Genomic DNA, 15311 nt, shown 5'->3' with positions numbered 1-15311 from the left:
TTCTTAAGATAATAAATTTGAACAAAATGATGTATCTTCTTCAAAAATACAAGTTTTCAATATTAAAAAGTGGTGAAACATTTACCACAAGCCACCAACTTTAACATAAATTTGTGAAAAAAAGGCTAGTTCAAATGTTTTTTTTACTAATCATCAGAAGTGGACTCGCGACTTCTCTTGATATACTTTTTGGCCCAGACTTGCTTCCCATAAATGGAGTACTTTGTCTTTATTCCGGGAGGAGCAATGTGTGGAATGATGGAAGAAGAACGGCAAACCATTCTAGCGTACAATGGTTGTTCATCACTCGACACATCTTGCATGTAGATGACTTCAATGAAATCGCCAAAAATCCTGAACACAGAGGAAAGGCATGTAAACATATATTTACTTACTCACCACATAAACAAATTTTCAACACTATATATAGTATAGTTATGGATTTGCATATATCTGGATGAATATTACATATTAAATTAATTTTATACCTTGTGAAGAATTCTCGAATTTCGGATTCAGGGAGGTAGTAGCCTTTGGAGAATGTTAAAAAGATTGTTCGATCTTCTGGTGCAACATGAGGTTCATCCTCGGCAACCATCCACCACCTGCATTCCTCCAAAAATTTCACTTAAATCAGCATCGGGATTTTCCAATACATTCCGGACGTGACCCATATAATTTCTAGGACCCAAGTTTGCACCTAACCCTGGTTGAGGAAACCGACCTACAACATTGTGGTACAAAGGAGGACGTGGCACAAAAACTGGATTGGTGTTACAACCAAACCACATCCTATCTCCATGAACATCTACAAACTGACTATCACTTGTCAGTATATCTCTAAACGCCCTCACACAAACTTCAGAGACTATATTCCTGACACTCTCATTGACCTTACTCCGTTTCTCCCGAAAGTAGAGCACGTTGATTTCACGAGAGCATAACATCTGAAGCAAACGAGGATCAAACAACTCTTGACCTACGTCCTTGTTCTCCATCCACATAAAAAAACCAGCAATCTCATTTGCAAGTTGGTTAATCAAATGAAATGGCCAAGAAATTACTTTGTGGACAGCATTCTTGCTATAACAGATTCTTTCCAGCCAGATTAAGAATGCCACCACAAACATAGATTCATCAACGTTACGACCAAGTTTACGGACTAGCCTATAAAAAAGTGTCCGGTCGATGGTATGGTAAAGATTAAAATGCTGGTCGCTAATATTTTCATCGAAATACGAAGCTGGATCGTACAAGGCAAACCTATGCTTAAATTCATAGAATTCAAACTCAGTCTCCATTGCCATGACTTGAAAAGAATTACAGGTGTATATAGGTGATTAGATGTGGGAGCAAGAGAGGGGAACTTGAGAGGAAACAGAAACAAAATGTTTAGAGAGTAATTTGAAGAGGAAATGTGAAGAGTTTGTAGCAGTAAGAACCAAACATAGACAAGAGCGCTCATCTACAGCAGAGACTTGGTGTGAATATACAGGGTGTATTTGACCCGCCAGTCGCAACCTTTCGGAGAGGCCGCATCTATTCAAATTTTTTAGGGTTTTTTGGTGTGGTTTTGCTCTCAACCGCTATGTTAAATCTTGTGGCTCTTCCTTGGGTAAATATCTAATGTAGTGAACCCGACATTTTAAGAAATATTTTGAAATTGATTAGAATGAGAATATGCACCTTTTACCTTTTTCTTTTTTTGATAGAAAAATAATAAGATTTATGAAGAATAAATACATATTAATATTTTCAATTTACTCTTTTTACATAAAGATGTGGCTGATAATTATTCTACAATTATAAGCTTAAATGTAAATCAGGGAATATTTCTATATCTTGTTAATTTACTAAAATATTTTTCCTGTAATTCTCTTTTTTTCTTAAAGAGTCATGTATTATTTAAATTCTAAAATAACCATCATATTTAACAATAACTTGAAATGCAGATATGTTTGTTGAAAGCTTTGCATTTGAAAAATCAGAAGCCATTTCCAAACAAAAAAAAAATCACTAAGATCAAAAACTAAATGACTTATAGCCCAACCCATATCCTAAAAGTCAAAAATTTAGAAATAGGGCCGAAGGCAGTTTCCATATCCAGTATTAGTGCATGATGCATAAAATAGTGTGTGTTGCTTACTGCATAATATATAAAATAGTATGCGTGATAGTTTCGAGAAGACACCTTAGATCCTCATTTTATTCATATCATACTTACCTTTAAATAAATATATTTGATCGTACACAATGATACATAAAAAATACTAAAAACTTAGCTAACATAGATTTGATCATACAATTTGAAATTGTACATTGGCCAATGATTTTATTCACTTAGAGCCTTATATTTTCCGTAAAATCTACATTATTCGAAATATTAGTTGTGCACAATAATTGACCCCATATTATACGTCTGATGGCTATGGATCTCTTTGTACATTCCATTACATTATTTTGGTTAAAAATGTTCAAAGGCTTCCTCTGCCAATTGCAAATACCAAAGGCATCCATAGATCCTTCTCAATCCAAGACACCTAGAAACCTATTTCTTGGATTGGATTAAAATCTCCCCATCAGTATCCTTCCGGCACTTGGAACAATCTATCGTCCAATGCTTCACTAGTATGTTCACTTAGTAATTTTTGGTACATGCAAGCAGTAAATCCAATTCTTTTCACAGTAATTGGTGGCGAACAAAGGAACCTTGTTCATTTAAAAATAACAATTGTGCAGTATAGTTGTCAAATGACTTATCTTACTATATTGTACCAAAATTATAAATTTGAAATTTACTCAACGGAAACGGTAAAATATATTTCAATTCATCAATTGTATGACGAGCTACTTACTATAAATTATTGCCACTTTTTAATGATTTCTTTTACGAAGACAACTTATATAGTTGTCAAATTATCATCCTTTTTACACGAATAACTGGCCAACGCAATTCTTCTGTCTAAAATTTTTAATTCATTAATAAGGAACACATTACATAAGACAAACCAGTAGTCAAGTCCCAATGAAACCCAGACTGAAAAGGAAACCAACCAAACATATTGAACACAACCCTAGAGAAATCCAAGAAAAATTGAAGTGAACCCGGTTTGGTATCTGCAACAATCTCATCTTCCATCATAGTCTTCAATTGTTATCAATTTGTCTTATTAAAATATGTGATACACTTACTAGTTGTTAATTTCTTGTTCTCCTAAATTCCTGTCCACGTCCTAATTCTTACAATTGTGATGTTAGTTATGATCTTCATACATAAGCTACGATTGTATATTTGTTGTGTGCATCAGTTGTGTTTTGGTGGTTGACTTGTCCAGGGTTAGTTAGCTAAAAAATTACCATAATATAGCATCTCAAACTATAGATCTTTTGTTCTATATTTTTACTATTATCATAAAATCAATGCACCAATGTCTTGTTATATGACCTAATTAAAAATTATATAAATCATCATTTATTAACCCAATCCATGTCATATAGTTTAAATCACGATTGTGATTTTCAATTTGTTCCTCGTTCCTGAACATTAAAAAAATCCTGAACATTAAAAAAATTGATTTTGGTTGGGGTTTTTATGTGTACCTTTTTCCTTGTGTCTATGATAGAGTAGTCTTAAGCAAATATGTACACCGTTTCAGTATTTCTGATCTATGTATTACACCCCAATCCATATCATATAATCAAATTCTCATAAACTCAACAATTACTGAATCATTACTAAAAAATTGAACATATAATTCGAACAAGGGCATAAATAGGGTATGTGTAATGTATATGTGGAGTTTTTTTTGTATATGCAGGGGGTTCATTGAAATTAATAAGTAGAAGCCAATGAAAATTTACCAACTCATATTTTATCGTGTGTCATATGAAAACCGCAGAAAAATGGCCGTCAAGGTCAAGATGTATGAACACATATAATTCTAATAAAATTCGAATATTTAGGAATTTGTACCGTTTACCTGGCTGAAATCTACAATATACACACAAATAACCAACAACTGAAATATTGATTTGTATAGTACTTGTTGACTTCCTCAAAGTATCACGACTCTAGAATCCTTCCGTATAGAAAGTCCCATAATTTCCAGTCAAAAGTTGAATATGTTGGCTAAAATAGATATTTTATACATCATGTTGGATGTTTCCGATCCGTAATGAAAAAATGGTTTCATTATTAACCGTTAATAAACTTAAAAACTCATTGTAAGGCTGTAACATGTAGGTTCATTGGTCTTCACAATATCACTTCATTCAATTTGAACCAACTTACACTCAAACTTTTTGGAAAAATTTAATTTATACAAAGAATATTCATCTACAAATTTATTGGGAAATATCGGGAGGTTAGATAGTGTAATGTACAAATCTAGTTGTGTGTCCTCAATACATTTGATAATTGGATATTTCTGATTTGCAAGAGCTTTAATGACAAATGTAGTATTTTTGTTTTTTTATCGCATGCCTTTTGAACGAAAATGAATTGGTCAAGGTTAAAACAAGGTGATCAAGTACACTTAGTAAATCATTACAACCAATCTAAACACCAAATATAAACATGTACAAAAATTAAGTAGTCAAGATCAAGATGCACAAATACACAAATAATAGTAAAAAATAAAATTTAATATATGTATGTGTGTGTGTTCGTATGAATATGCACACACAAATAATCTACAATTGTATCGGATATATTTATACACGCACACACTCAAATAACAGACAACTATCTTAAAATTTTATTAGTTTTCATAGGAGCTCCTAAGTCCATAATTTATTCCATCATTCCAAGTTCGGACAGAACCATCTTATTTTCAAAATTTAATATCGAGAGCATCTTATTATTTATTATTTTGAATAAAATATCTTTATAGATTATCACTTTTGTGGGTGAGTTAGGGTAGGTGGTCGAGTAATAGGTAAAATAAATATCTTTATCATGACTATTATATTATTGTGATATTTGTGCAGAATTAGTAAAATTACTTGTACAAGAAAAGGATGAATATAAGAATTAATGTTCATGTTTGTTTTTTCTTCTTATTTCTTCGAATTGTAATTAACACAAAACAAAGATGTCTTAACGTGTTTGTATTATATAAATTAGGATTAGAAACTCTATGAAGGATGGAACAAACATTGATAGCTACTCTATGTAAACTATATAAATCAGAATTTAGAATAAGTTTGGAAAATAATATAATGAAAAACAGAGAGTGTAAACTAACAATATTTATTATAACTTTTTTCTATTAAACAATAAGTTCAATAAATTACTTAAAATACCGGACTATTTCCAACTTCTATTGATAGCTCCCTCAGATGTCTTTCCTTGTACTTTATCTGATTTTTTTTAGTTTACATTAAATATTTTTTTCTACTCAGATGAGTTTACTCTCATATATAGACTCTGACAAAGTTCTAGACTATACATAGACTCTAGTTGCTCGTCACCCGTCTAGATTATGATTTTAAAATATATTTATTAAGTAAAAACTTTGATTATGTGGAGAATATGTTGTGGACATCTTCCTTATGTTTGTTAACGGTCAGTGTGTATCTTTAAATTAGAATTCATGGTAGGAAAAAGAGTCCTAGTATTGTGCAGTATTATACTAATTTATAATATTAATCAAAATTTTCTATATGTTATTCTGGTTATAAATATTACTTATCATATCTCATTTTATATATATGGGTTGATTTATTACGAGTAACTATGTACTTTGAACATGAGACTGATAATTCAATTTATTTCATATAAAAAATTCTTAAGATAATAGACTTGAACAACTTGATTTATATGCTTGAAAAATACAGGTTTTCAATATTAAACAGTGGTGAAACATTTACCATGCTACCAAAATTTTTAGGGCTTTTTTGTAGGGTTTTCTTCCAAACGGCTATGCAATGGATGTTCCTTTTGGCAAATTTCTAATGTAGTGAAGTGCATTGCAAGAAATATTCTCAAATTGATTGGAATGATAATATTCATTTATAGTTTTCTTTTTCATGAAAAAATTATAAAATTTATGAAGAATAAATACATGTTAATATTTTAAAATTATTTTGTTTATATAAAGATTTGGTTGATAATTATTCTAGAGGACAAACTTAAATGTAAAGCAGAGAATATATCTTTATCTTTTTACCTTACCAAAAAAAATTCGTGTAATTCTCTTTTTTCTCAAAGAGTCAGTCAATTATATAAATTCTAAAATAACGGTTTTTCATAATTTAAAAAATGGTATGTATAATGTGTGCCCGGATTAGTCACTATTTCAATTATTTAGATACATGTTAACATTTTCAAATATTGTTATTTTTCGGATATTTGTTACGTGTCAAAATGCGCTTAATTGCTATCGGAAATTAATTATGTTAACATGGATCTGCATCATTTTGCGTGCATTAGCATATTTTATAAAAAAATTCGGAGTTTATTTTAAATTCATAAAGTATTTTGAGTTCTTAAAAGTTATCAGACCAGAACCGAACCGACACGTCAAATCCCACAAAATTTGTAGTTTTATGTTTATAAAATCATGGGAATTCCAAATTTATATTATTGCATATTTTGAAAATTCATAATTTTTGAGGAATTTTGACATAATTTTTATAATTATTTGAGAATTAATTTTTTCCCCTAGTTATTTTGGGCTAAATATTTTTATTAAGTGGTATAGTTAGACTCCAAATATTTTTAGGACTATTATTATGTAAATATAAATAGTTTTTAATTAATTAAAATTCATATATATTTTCAGAAAATAGGAAAAAATTTGTTTTAAAATTAAGAAAATCCCCTAAAATCAGTTTCTATTGTTCTTGAGTTATTTTCATCACAATGGGAGCCTGGCCAAAATTTGTAGTTTTACCAGAGTGTCTTAGAGTGTCTTATGTTCTTAGTGACCAAGGGTTGTTCCTATTTTCTAACCTAGAGTCGACCTTGTTTTGATCCACAAGAACCAAAAACTTTTTCCTCAAAATTGTTTTTGATTTCTGATTTATTAAAAATTCAAAAAATTTGTTTTCAAATCTAATATTTTATTTAATAGTTTAATTTTTTAATAATTAAACTGAATTGTTTTTAATTCCAGAAATTGTTTGCTTTATTAATTTCAAATTGTAATTTGATTAAATTATTTATAATTTGTTTTAATTATATATTTATTAATCTAAATGCTTTGATAAAATCTTTAATTAAATGAATTTGTTAAAAAATAGTTATACAAAATATATTTATTTTCCTCTTCTTAAGTTGTAAAGCATTTAAACTTCTACCAATTTCTTTACCTGAACAAGTGCCCTTATTTAAAAGGATTGTTAAATCACTTCTAATAGAATCGTACAAATGTAACACTATCATAAATGATATTGAGCAATTTTTAATACTCTACTAGAAAGCACCGCTAGAGATTACAATAATGTGAGCTCAACCAGAAATTCAGGGGAGAAATAGGGATAAACCATTACTGATGAAAATGATTTCCAAGTTTCAACAGGACACTCCTAATAGAAGTTCACCACAGAAACAATAATGTGTTTCTCCAAAAGTTTCAACTTTTAGAGCAATCATCTAATAGTAGAAGAAATTAATACACCAAAATCCATTTAATCTATGCGATCACTATAATTAGCTTCATGATTGAATAATACATCAAAAAGATAGATGAAAATAATTATCAAAATAGTGGAACAAGCAATAGTAAGGCACTAGGATAAGGTAAACTATAATTTAGAGAAAATAGGAAGAAGATGTAGTTTAACAGTATAAACACACAGACACAATGCACACACTATTCCCACATATCTGAACAATATACATGAGTATTTGCAGAGATAAACTTGTTGCTGAACTTTGATGATAATAAAAGTTATGTTATTACTACAGACTCGATGCATACATATAATGAAAAAAGAACTACTACTCCTATAAAACAGGAACAACTCATATCAGTACTCCACCACCTACACTTACTCAACTGCTCCTACAAAATAGCTAAATAAACTGTGACTTATTCAAAACACAGAAAAATACGTTTGCCAGACACCAATGCAAATAAACAAATAAACCATATAGAGTTTAGATTATTTCCAACAAATCTCCCCGTAATCTAAACTCCTTTCTGCAAGTTTCTGATTTCAAGTAATTCACGCATCCTTTCGAACTTAATCGTTGTCATAGGATTAGTTAGCACATCTGCTCATTGCTCCTCACTTCGAACATGCTTCACAATAATTTCACCACGCTCTACGCATTCCCGAATAAAATGATATCGTATATCAATGTGTTACTACATCCGTGAAATACAGGATTTTTAGCTAAGTCTATTACTGATCGGTTGTCAATGTAGATCACCACGGCTCCAGGCTTCATGTCAGTTATTCGTGTTAATAGATTTCGTAACCACACTCTTTTGTTGGAATAATCTTAAATTTAGTTATTAATTATTTGTTTATTTAATTATTAGATATTTAGCAATGATTAATTATTAGAGAAAAATATTATTTTAGAATTGTTTAGTAGTGGGGTAGTGGAGTTATGGAGTAAATTATGGACATGTAATTTACCCATTAATTAGTAGTGGTTAGTTTTAGTAATAGTTAGTTTTAATATGTTTGTAAAGCCTATATAATGGCTAGTTTACCTTGAGTTTTAGGAGAGGAAAAGAAAACAAGAAATATAGCAGTACATGTAGGTGTCTTTTTTCTCTAAGTTTTTTCAACATGGCATCAGAGCTATATGTTATAAGGATTGTGAGACTCTTATAAAAATACATACATTTATATATATATATTAAGTATTTATCTGAGATTTCAAATGATATTAAAAATTTCTCCATATATATTTAGTGAAATATCAAGATGAAATGGTACGTGGAAAAGGAAAGAGAAGCAAGAATAAAAATGAAAGAGGAACATGAGCGGGGGAAATAATGAGAAAGATATCATGGCTCAAGAGGCCATGAAAGAAATTTTATTTTAGAGTTGTGGAGAGAATGTGCTCCAAAGTGTTTTTGGAGAGAAAGTGCTCCAAAGTGTTTTTGATGAGATAGTGCATCAAAATTGATGGTGATGAGAAGTGCATCACAGGCGAAGAGAAAGTGCTTCATAAATTTAAGATTATGGGGGTGAATGTTGGAATAATCTTAAATTTAGTTATTAATTATTTGTTTATTTAATTATTAGATATTTAGCAATGATTAATTATTAGAGAAAAATATTATTTTAGAATTGTTTAGTAGTGGGGTAGTGGAGTTATGGAGTAAATTATGGACATGTAATTTACCCATTAATTAGTAGTGGTTAGTTTTAGTAATAGTTAGTTTTAATATGTTTGTAAAGCCTATATAATCGCTATTTTACCTTGAGTTTTAGGAGAGGAAAAGAAAACAAGAAATATAGGAGTACATGTAGGTGTCTTTTTTCTCTAAGTTTTTTCAACATCTTTGGCATGCTCCTGCAGTAGCAGCCATGAATTCGGCTTCACAGGAGGACAAAGCAACCCATCTTTGCTTCTGGGATACCCATGTAATCAGACTTTCATTTAAATAGAAAGCCATCCCACCTGTACTCCTTCGATCCACCACATTGTTACCCATGTCACTGTCTAAGTATCCAGAAAATAAGTAGTTACCTGTCCCCTTTGTATAAATCAGACCATACTCCAGTGTACCTGTGATATATCTTAGGATGCGTTTAGCTGCATTGAGATCAAGAATAGTCGGCCTCTCTATAAAGCAATTTACAACACCTACTGAAAAAGCTATATCGGGGCGAGTATGAACCAGATACCTCAAACCTCCTACCATGATTTTCAATTTCGTAGAATTAACTAGCTTTCCCTTCTCATCTTTATCAATCTACACCTTTGGTTCAATAGGAAATTTAGCAGAATTGCAGTCCATCAGTCCAAATTTCTCGAGCAATCTCTAAGCATATGATGTTTGCTTTAGCTTCGCGAATCCCTCCTCTTGAATTACTTCGATGCCCAAGTAATGAGACAACCTTCCAAGATCACTTATATCAAATATCTCACCCATCTACCGTTTAAACTTGTTTACATTCTTGATGCTAGTTCCTGTGACCATGATATCATCTACATATACACCAATAAGGAGCACCTCCCCTCCTTCACGTTTTGTATAAACAACGTGCTCTTATGGGCATTTAACAAAACCCATTCTCTCGAGAACCTTGCTGAGTTTTGAGTACCATGCTCTCGGTGCTTGTCTTAAGCCGTACAGAGCTTTCACTAGTCTATACACCAACTGCTCTTTTCCTTCTTTAATGAACCCTTCTGGTTGTGTCACATACACCGTCTCCTCCGATTCTCCATTGAGGAAAGCAGAATTGACATCTAAATAATCTACTACCCAATCATTCTTTGATGCTAAACCTAGTAGAAACCTTACTGTTTCCGGCCTAGTTACTGGTGTGAAAACTTCGTCAAAATCTACTCCCTGCCGTTGAGCATACCCATTTGCGACCACCCTCACTTTGTACTTCACGATTTCACCCTTTGTGTTCCGCTTAATTTTATACACCCACTTCAAACCAATTGGCTTTTATCCTGGTGGAAATTCCACTAGCTCCCATATCTTTTTTTTCAATAGCATCAATCTCGTACTTCATTGCCAACTCCCATTCTTTATCTTTCGCTGCTTGTTTGTAATCTGTAGGTTCTTCAATTCCCAGCTACAATAGATCATCTTCGAGTTCAATTTCCTGTGTTTCATTATAAATCTCATCAAGTAAATGAAATTTAATGGGTTGATTGCTGTCACCTGATGATGTACTGTTTTCATCAGTATTTGAGCTTAATGGAATGATAGTTGATAGACTGTTACTCATTGTTGCACCACTTTCACTGTTCCCCTCCGTTTCGTTACTAGAGATGCTGGCACCATTCCCTACTTTTCCATTACCAGAGAAGCTTGAGCCTTCACTGAATTATTCGGTAACCCCTGTTACATTTTCAACAGCCACCGAAAAGGTTCCACCCAGTTGTTCACCTTCTTTTCCTTTATTTTCCCACTGCCAAACTCTATTTTCTTCGAACACAACATCACGACTCACTAGTATTTTTCCACTAATTGGATCATACAACCGTGAAGCCTTAGTCCCGGGTTCTCTACCAAGGTAAATAACCATTTTACTTCGGTCCTCTAATTTCGTTGTATGCCCACTTTGTACTTTCATATGAGTGACACACCCAAAAACTCGAATGTATGACACATCAGGCTTCTCTCCTGTCCATGCTTCGCGAAGAGTTTTCCTTATCAGAGCTCGTGTAGGTAATCTCTTCAGCACATATATCATGTGCCTTATAGCTTCCCCCCACAACGTTAAAGGCAGTCTCATCTCCTTCAAAAAACTGTGTGCCATAGCTACAACAGAACGATTTCTGCGCTCTACAACCCCGTTTTGTTGGGGTGTGTAGGGTGCAGTAAAATATCGTATAATGCACCTGTCCTCACAAAATTATTTGAATTGGTTAGAGCAAAACTCCGCTCCTCTATCTGTTCTTAGTTTCTTGATCTTGTTTTCCTTTTCTTTCTCAATCATCACTCTAAATTTTTGAACGCTTCTAAGACTTTGTCTTTGCTTCTTAGCATATAGGTCCACATCATTCTACTAAAATCATCAACAAGAAGTAGAAAATATTTGTTACCTCCCAATGTGGCTGGAGTAATTGGTTCACACAGATCTCCATGGATCAATTCCAATGGTTTCTTTTCATAAAAAGTTTGCCTTGCTCGAAAACAATCCCCTTGCCTGCTTTGACATCAAACAGCTGGTACACATCTCCTTTGGATTCAACAATTTAGGTATCCCATATGCCATGTTATTTTTAGACCTTAGTTTAATTGCCTGAAAATTTACATGGCCAAGACGTAAGTGCCATAACCACTCCGGATCTTTCAATTTTGACAGCATGCAACTACCTTTGCTTGATTCCATTATGATCTTGTAAAGCCGATTTGCAGATCTTCTAACCTTCATGAGCAGCCTTTCATTTTCATATGAACCAACGAACCATCCCCAAATTTCACTTGACATGTGATACTTTCATCCAATTCCTTGAATTTCGATCGTAACCCCGTCATATGGTTAGAAAAGGAGTTTGTCGAGTAATTATCGTGTAGATGATTAAAGATGTATCTTATAAGATGCAGATCGTTCTAGACTATCATGACCAAGCGTTGAAGTCAAAAGAAAATATTTGAATGGTAATGCATGCTAGGTTTGTAGCAACGACGTGAGCGGCAGATTAAGAGACTTGAGGGAATAAAATATGATGATGTCATGAGATGTCAGAATGAGATTGTTGTGTTAAATGCGAGTGCGCATAATTTTTAAGGACCAAAGGCAAGTGTTTTTACCCTTATTATAATATCATAATAGTAAAATAGTTTGCATGTTAATATGTTTAGCTTTACGCATGTATTCCTCGTCAATTTTACTTTCAAAATAGTTAAATGTTTTACATATCAAACTCATTACTTATAATTATACAAGTACTTCTTTCACTATTCTATGTTCAGAATAGCTAGATGTTTTAACCTGTCCGTATGTGCGGAGTTTTAAAATAGACAAGTTTTCTCTATTCTAAATTCAGAAGCGATAAATGTTTTTATGTTTTAATAAGACTAAAGTTATGTTGTTAAAGTTGTGTTTTGAGTGTTCCTGCCGAAATGAATTTGGGGAATAGAATCAATAAGGGTGTCAATTATTATGGCTCCTGTCAATTATTATGAACTAGTCAAGATTAAAACAAGGTGATTAGGTACACCTAGTAAATCGTTACAACCATACTGAACACGGTATACAAACATATGCAAAAATTAAGTAGCCAAGATGCATAAGCACAAATACACAAATAATAGTAAAAAATAAAATTTGAAAATTTATATATATATATGTGCGTGTCTGTGTGTGTTCGTATGAATATGCACACACACAAATAATCGACAATTGCATCGGATATATCTATACACGCACATAATCAAATAACTGACAACTAAAATAAAATTTTACTAGTTTTTCATCGGAGCTCCTAAGTCCACACATTATTCCATCATTCCAAGTTTGGACACAACCATCTTATTTTCAAAATTTGTTATCGGTAGTCAAGAGCATCTTCGTTATTTTTTATTTTTAAAAAATGATTTTGTAGATTATCACAATTCTCGGTGAGTTAGAGGTATGTGGCGGAGTAATAGGTAAGATAACTGATTTTCATCTTGACTTATATATTATTGGGATATTTGTGCAGCATTAGTAGAATTACTTGTACAAGAAATGATGGACATAAGTTAACTAACTTTCATGCCTTTTTTTCCTTTTTAAGTCTTCTAATATTATGTAAAAAACATAAAAAAAATGTCTAACCTTGTTTGTATTATATAAATTAGGATTAAAAAACCTATCAAAGGGGCAAAAACATCAATAGCTATTATATTTAAACTAAATCAGAATTTTGAATAAATTTGAAAAATATTCCAATGAATGACAGAAAGTATTAACTAACAATATTTATTATAGCTTCTTTTCTATTAAACCATAAGTTCGATAAATTACATGAAATCACGCACTATTTCTGACTTCTATTAATAGCTCTCTCGAATGTCTTTCTTTCAACTTTATCTGATTTTTTTTTTCCGTTTACATAAAATAATTCGAGGATATCTCTAAGATTTGCCTTCAAAACATCATTAATTTTTTAATTTTTATCGTTAGATGATATATATAGACTTAGGATGATCTGGCGACTCGGATAATTTACTCTCATACATAGACTCTGATAATGTTCTAGACTAGGATACATAGACTCTGGTTGTTCGTCAGTTGTCTAGATTATGATTTTAAAATCTATTTATTAAGTAAAAATTTTGATTATGTGGAGAATATGTTGTGGCCATCTTTTTTATGATTGTTCACCTTTCATGTGCATCTTTAAATTAGAATTCATGGTCGGAAAAAGAGTCGTAGTATGGTGCAATATTATATTAATTTATAATATTAATAAAATATTTCTATATGTTATTGTATTTATAAATATTATTAATCATATCTCATTTTCTATATGGCTCGATCTATTACAAGTAACTTTGTACTTTCAACATGAGACTGATTAATTCAATTTATTTCAGAAAAAAATTCTTAAGATAATAAACTTGAACAACATGATGTATCTTCTTCAAAAAAACAAGTTTTCAATATTAAAAAGTGGTGAAACATTTACCACAAGCCACCAACTTTAACATAAACAGGTGAAAAAAAGGCTAGTTCAGATGTTTTTTTACTAATCATCAGAAGTGGACTCGCGACTTCTCTTGATATACTTTTTGGCCCAGACTTGCTTCCCATAAATGGAGTACTTGGTCTTTTTTCCGGGAGGAGCAATGTGTGGAATGATGGAAGAAGAACGGCAAACCATTCTAGCGTACAATGGTTGTGCATCACTCGACACATCTTGCATGTAGATGACTTTAATGAAATCGCCAAAAATTGTGAACACAGAGGAAAGGCATGTAAACATATATTTACTTACTCACCACATAAACAAATTTTCAACACTATATATAGTATAGTTATGGATTTGCATACATCTGGATGAATATTACATATTAAATTAATTTTATACCTTGTGAAGAATTCTCGAATATCCGATTCAGGGAGGTAGTAGCCTTTGGAGAATGTTAAAAAGATTGTTCGATCTTCTGGTGCAACATGAGGTTCATCCTCGCAACCATCCACCACCTGCATTCCTCAAAAAATTTCACTTAAATCAGCATCGGGATTTTCCAATACATTCCGGATAGGACCCAAGTTTGCACCTAACCCTGGTTGAGGAAACCGACCTACAACATTGTGGTACAAAGGAGGACGTGGCATAAAAACTGGATTGGTGTTACAACCAAACCACATCCTTGTTGATTTGCAGATTTCTTATGATGACTTAATTCAAGATGTACATAGAGAATGCAGATTATGGGACTTAGTTGTTGTAAGTGATAGGGTTTGGTGTAATTCTATTTGACTTGGTAAACAAGTTTCTCTTCAAAACAAACTCTATCTTGATAAACCTATTTGAACTATTCTAATCTTATCCTTTCTAAGGTTTATCTTTTACAACCAACTAACGGGTTGTTTTACAAAGACTTATTCAAATATTTTCAAACAAATAGATTATCCAATCTTATCTCTTCTTTGTTTTGAAAATCAAACCCGTTAGATTTGTGTGTATAAATACACATCTTGTTTTTCAGATTCAATAAGAGTGC

At 31.9% G+C, this 15311-nt stretch overlaps 2 protein-coding genes and 1 pseudogene across 2 annotated transcripts; all 3 read right to left on the bottom strand.

Moving 5' to 3' along the window:
• Nucleotides 1-146: 146 nt before the first annotated feature.
• LOC141696354 (uncharacterized) lies at nucleotides 147-1307 on the bottom strand. Its single transcript, XM_074500508.1, has 3 exons — nucleotides 706-1307; nucleotides 489-605; nucleotides 147-354 (listed from the first exon to the last, which is right to left on the bottom strand). The coding sequence occupies exons 1-3, from the start codon at nucleotides 1305-1307 to the stop codon at nucleotides 147-149; spliced, it is 927 nt and encodes a 308-aa protein (XP_074356609.1).
• An 8154-nt stretch (nucleotides 1308-9461) lies between these two features.
• LOC141696353 (secreted RxLR effector protein 161-like) lies at nucleotides 9462-10064 on the bottom strand. Its single transcript, XM_074500507.1, has 2 exons — nucleotides 10005-10064; nucleotides 9462-9884 (listed from the first exon to the last, which is right to left on the bottom strand). Exons 1-2 carry the CDS (start codon nucleotides 10062-10064, stop codon nucleotides 9462-9464), a joined length of 483 nt encoding a protein of 160 aa, XP_074356608.1.
• A 117-nt stretch (nucleotides 10065-10181) lies between these two features.
• LOC141696352 (stromal processing peptidase, chloroplastic-like) overlaps nucleotides 10182-15311 on the bottom strand; it is a 28887-nt pseudogene continuing 23757 nt past the window's right edge.

The sequence above is a fragment of the Apium graveolens genome, chromosome 11 (assembly GCF_009905375.1).
Source record: "Apium graveolens cultivar Ventura chromosome 11, ASM990537v1, whole genome shotgun sequence".
Lineage (NCBI taxonomy): Eukaryota > Viridiplantae > Streptophyta > Magnoliopsida > Apiales > Apiaceae > Apium > Apium graveolens.
The sequence above is the reverse complement of the archived record's forward strand: the minus strand, read 5'-3'. Positions and strand labels throughout refer to the sequence as shown.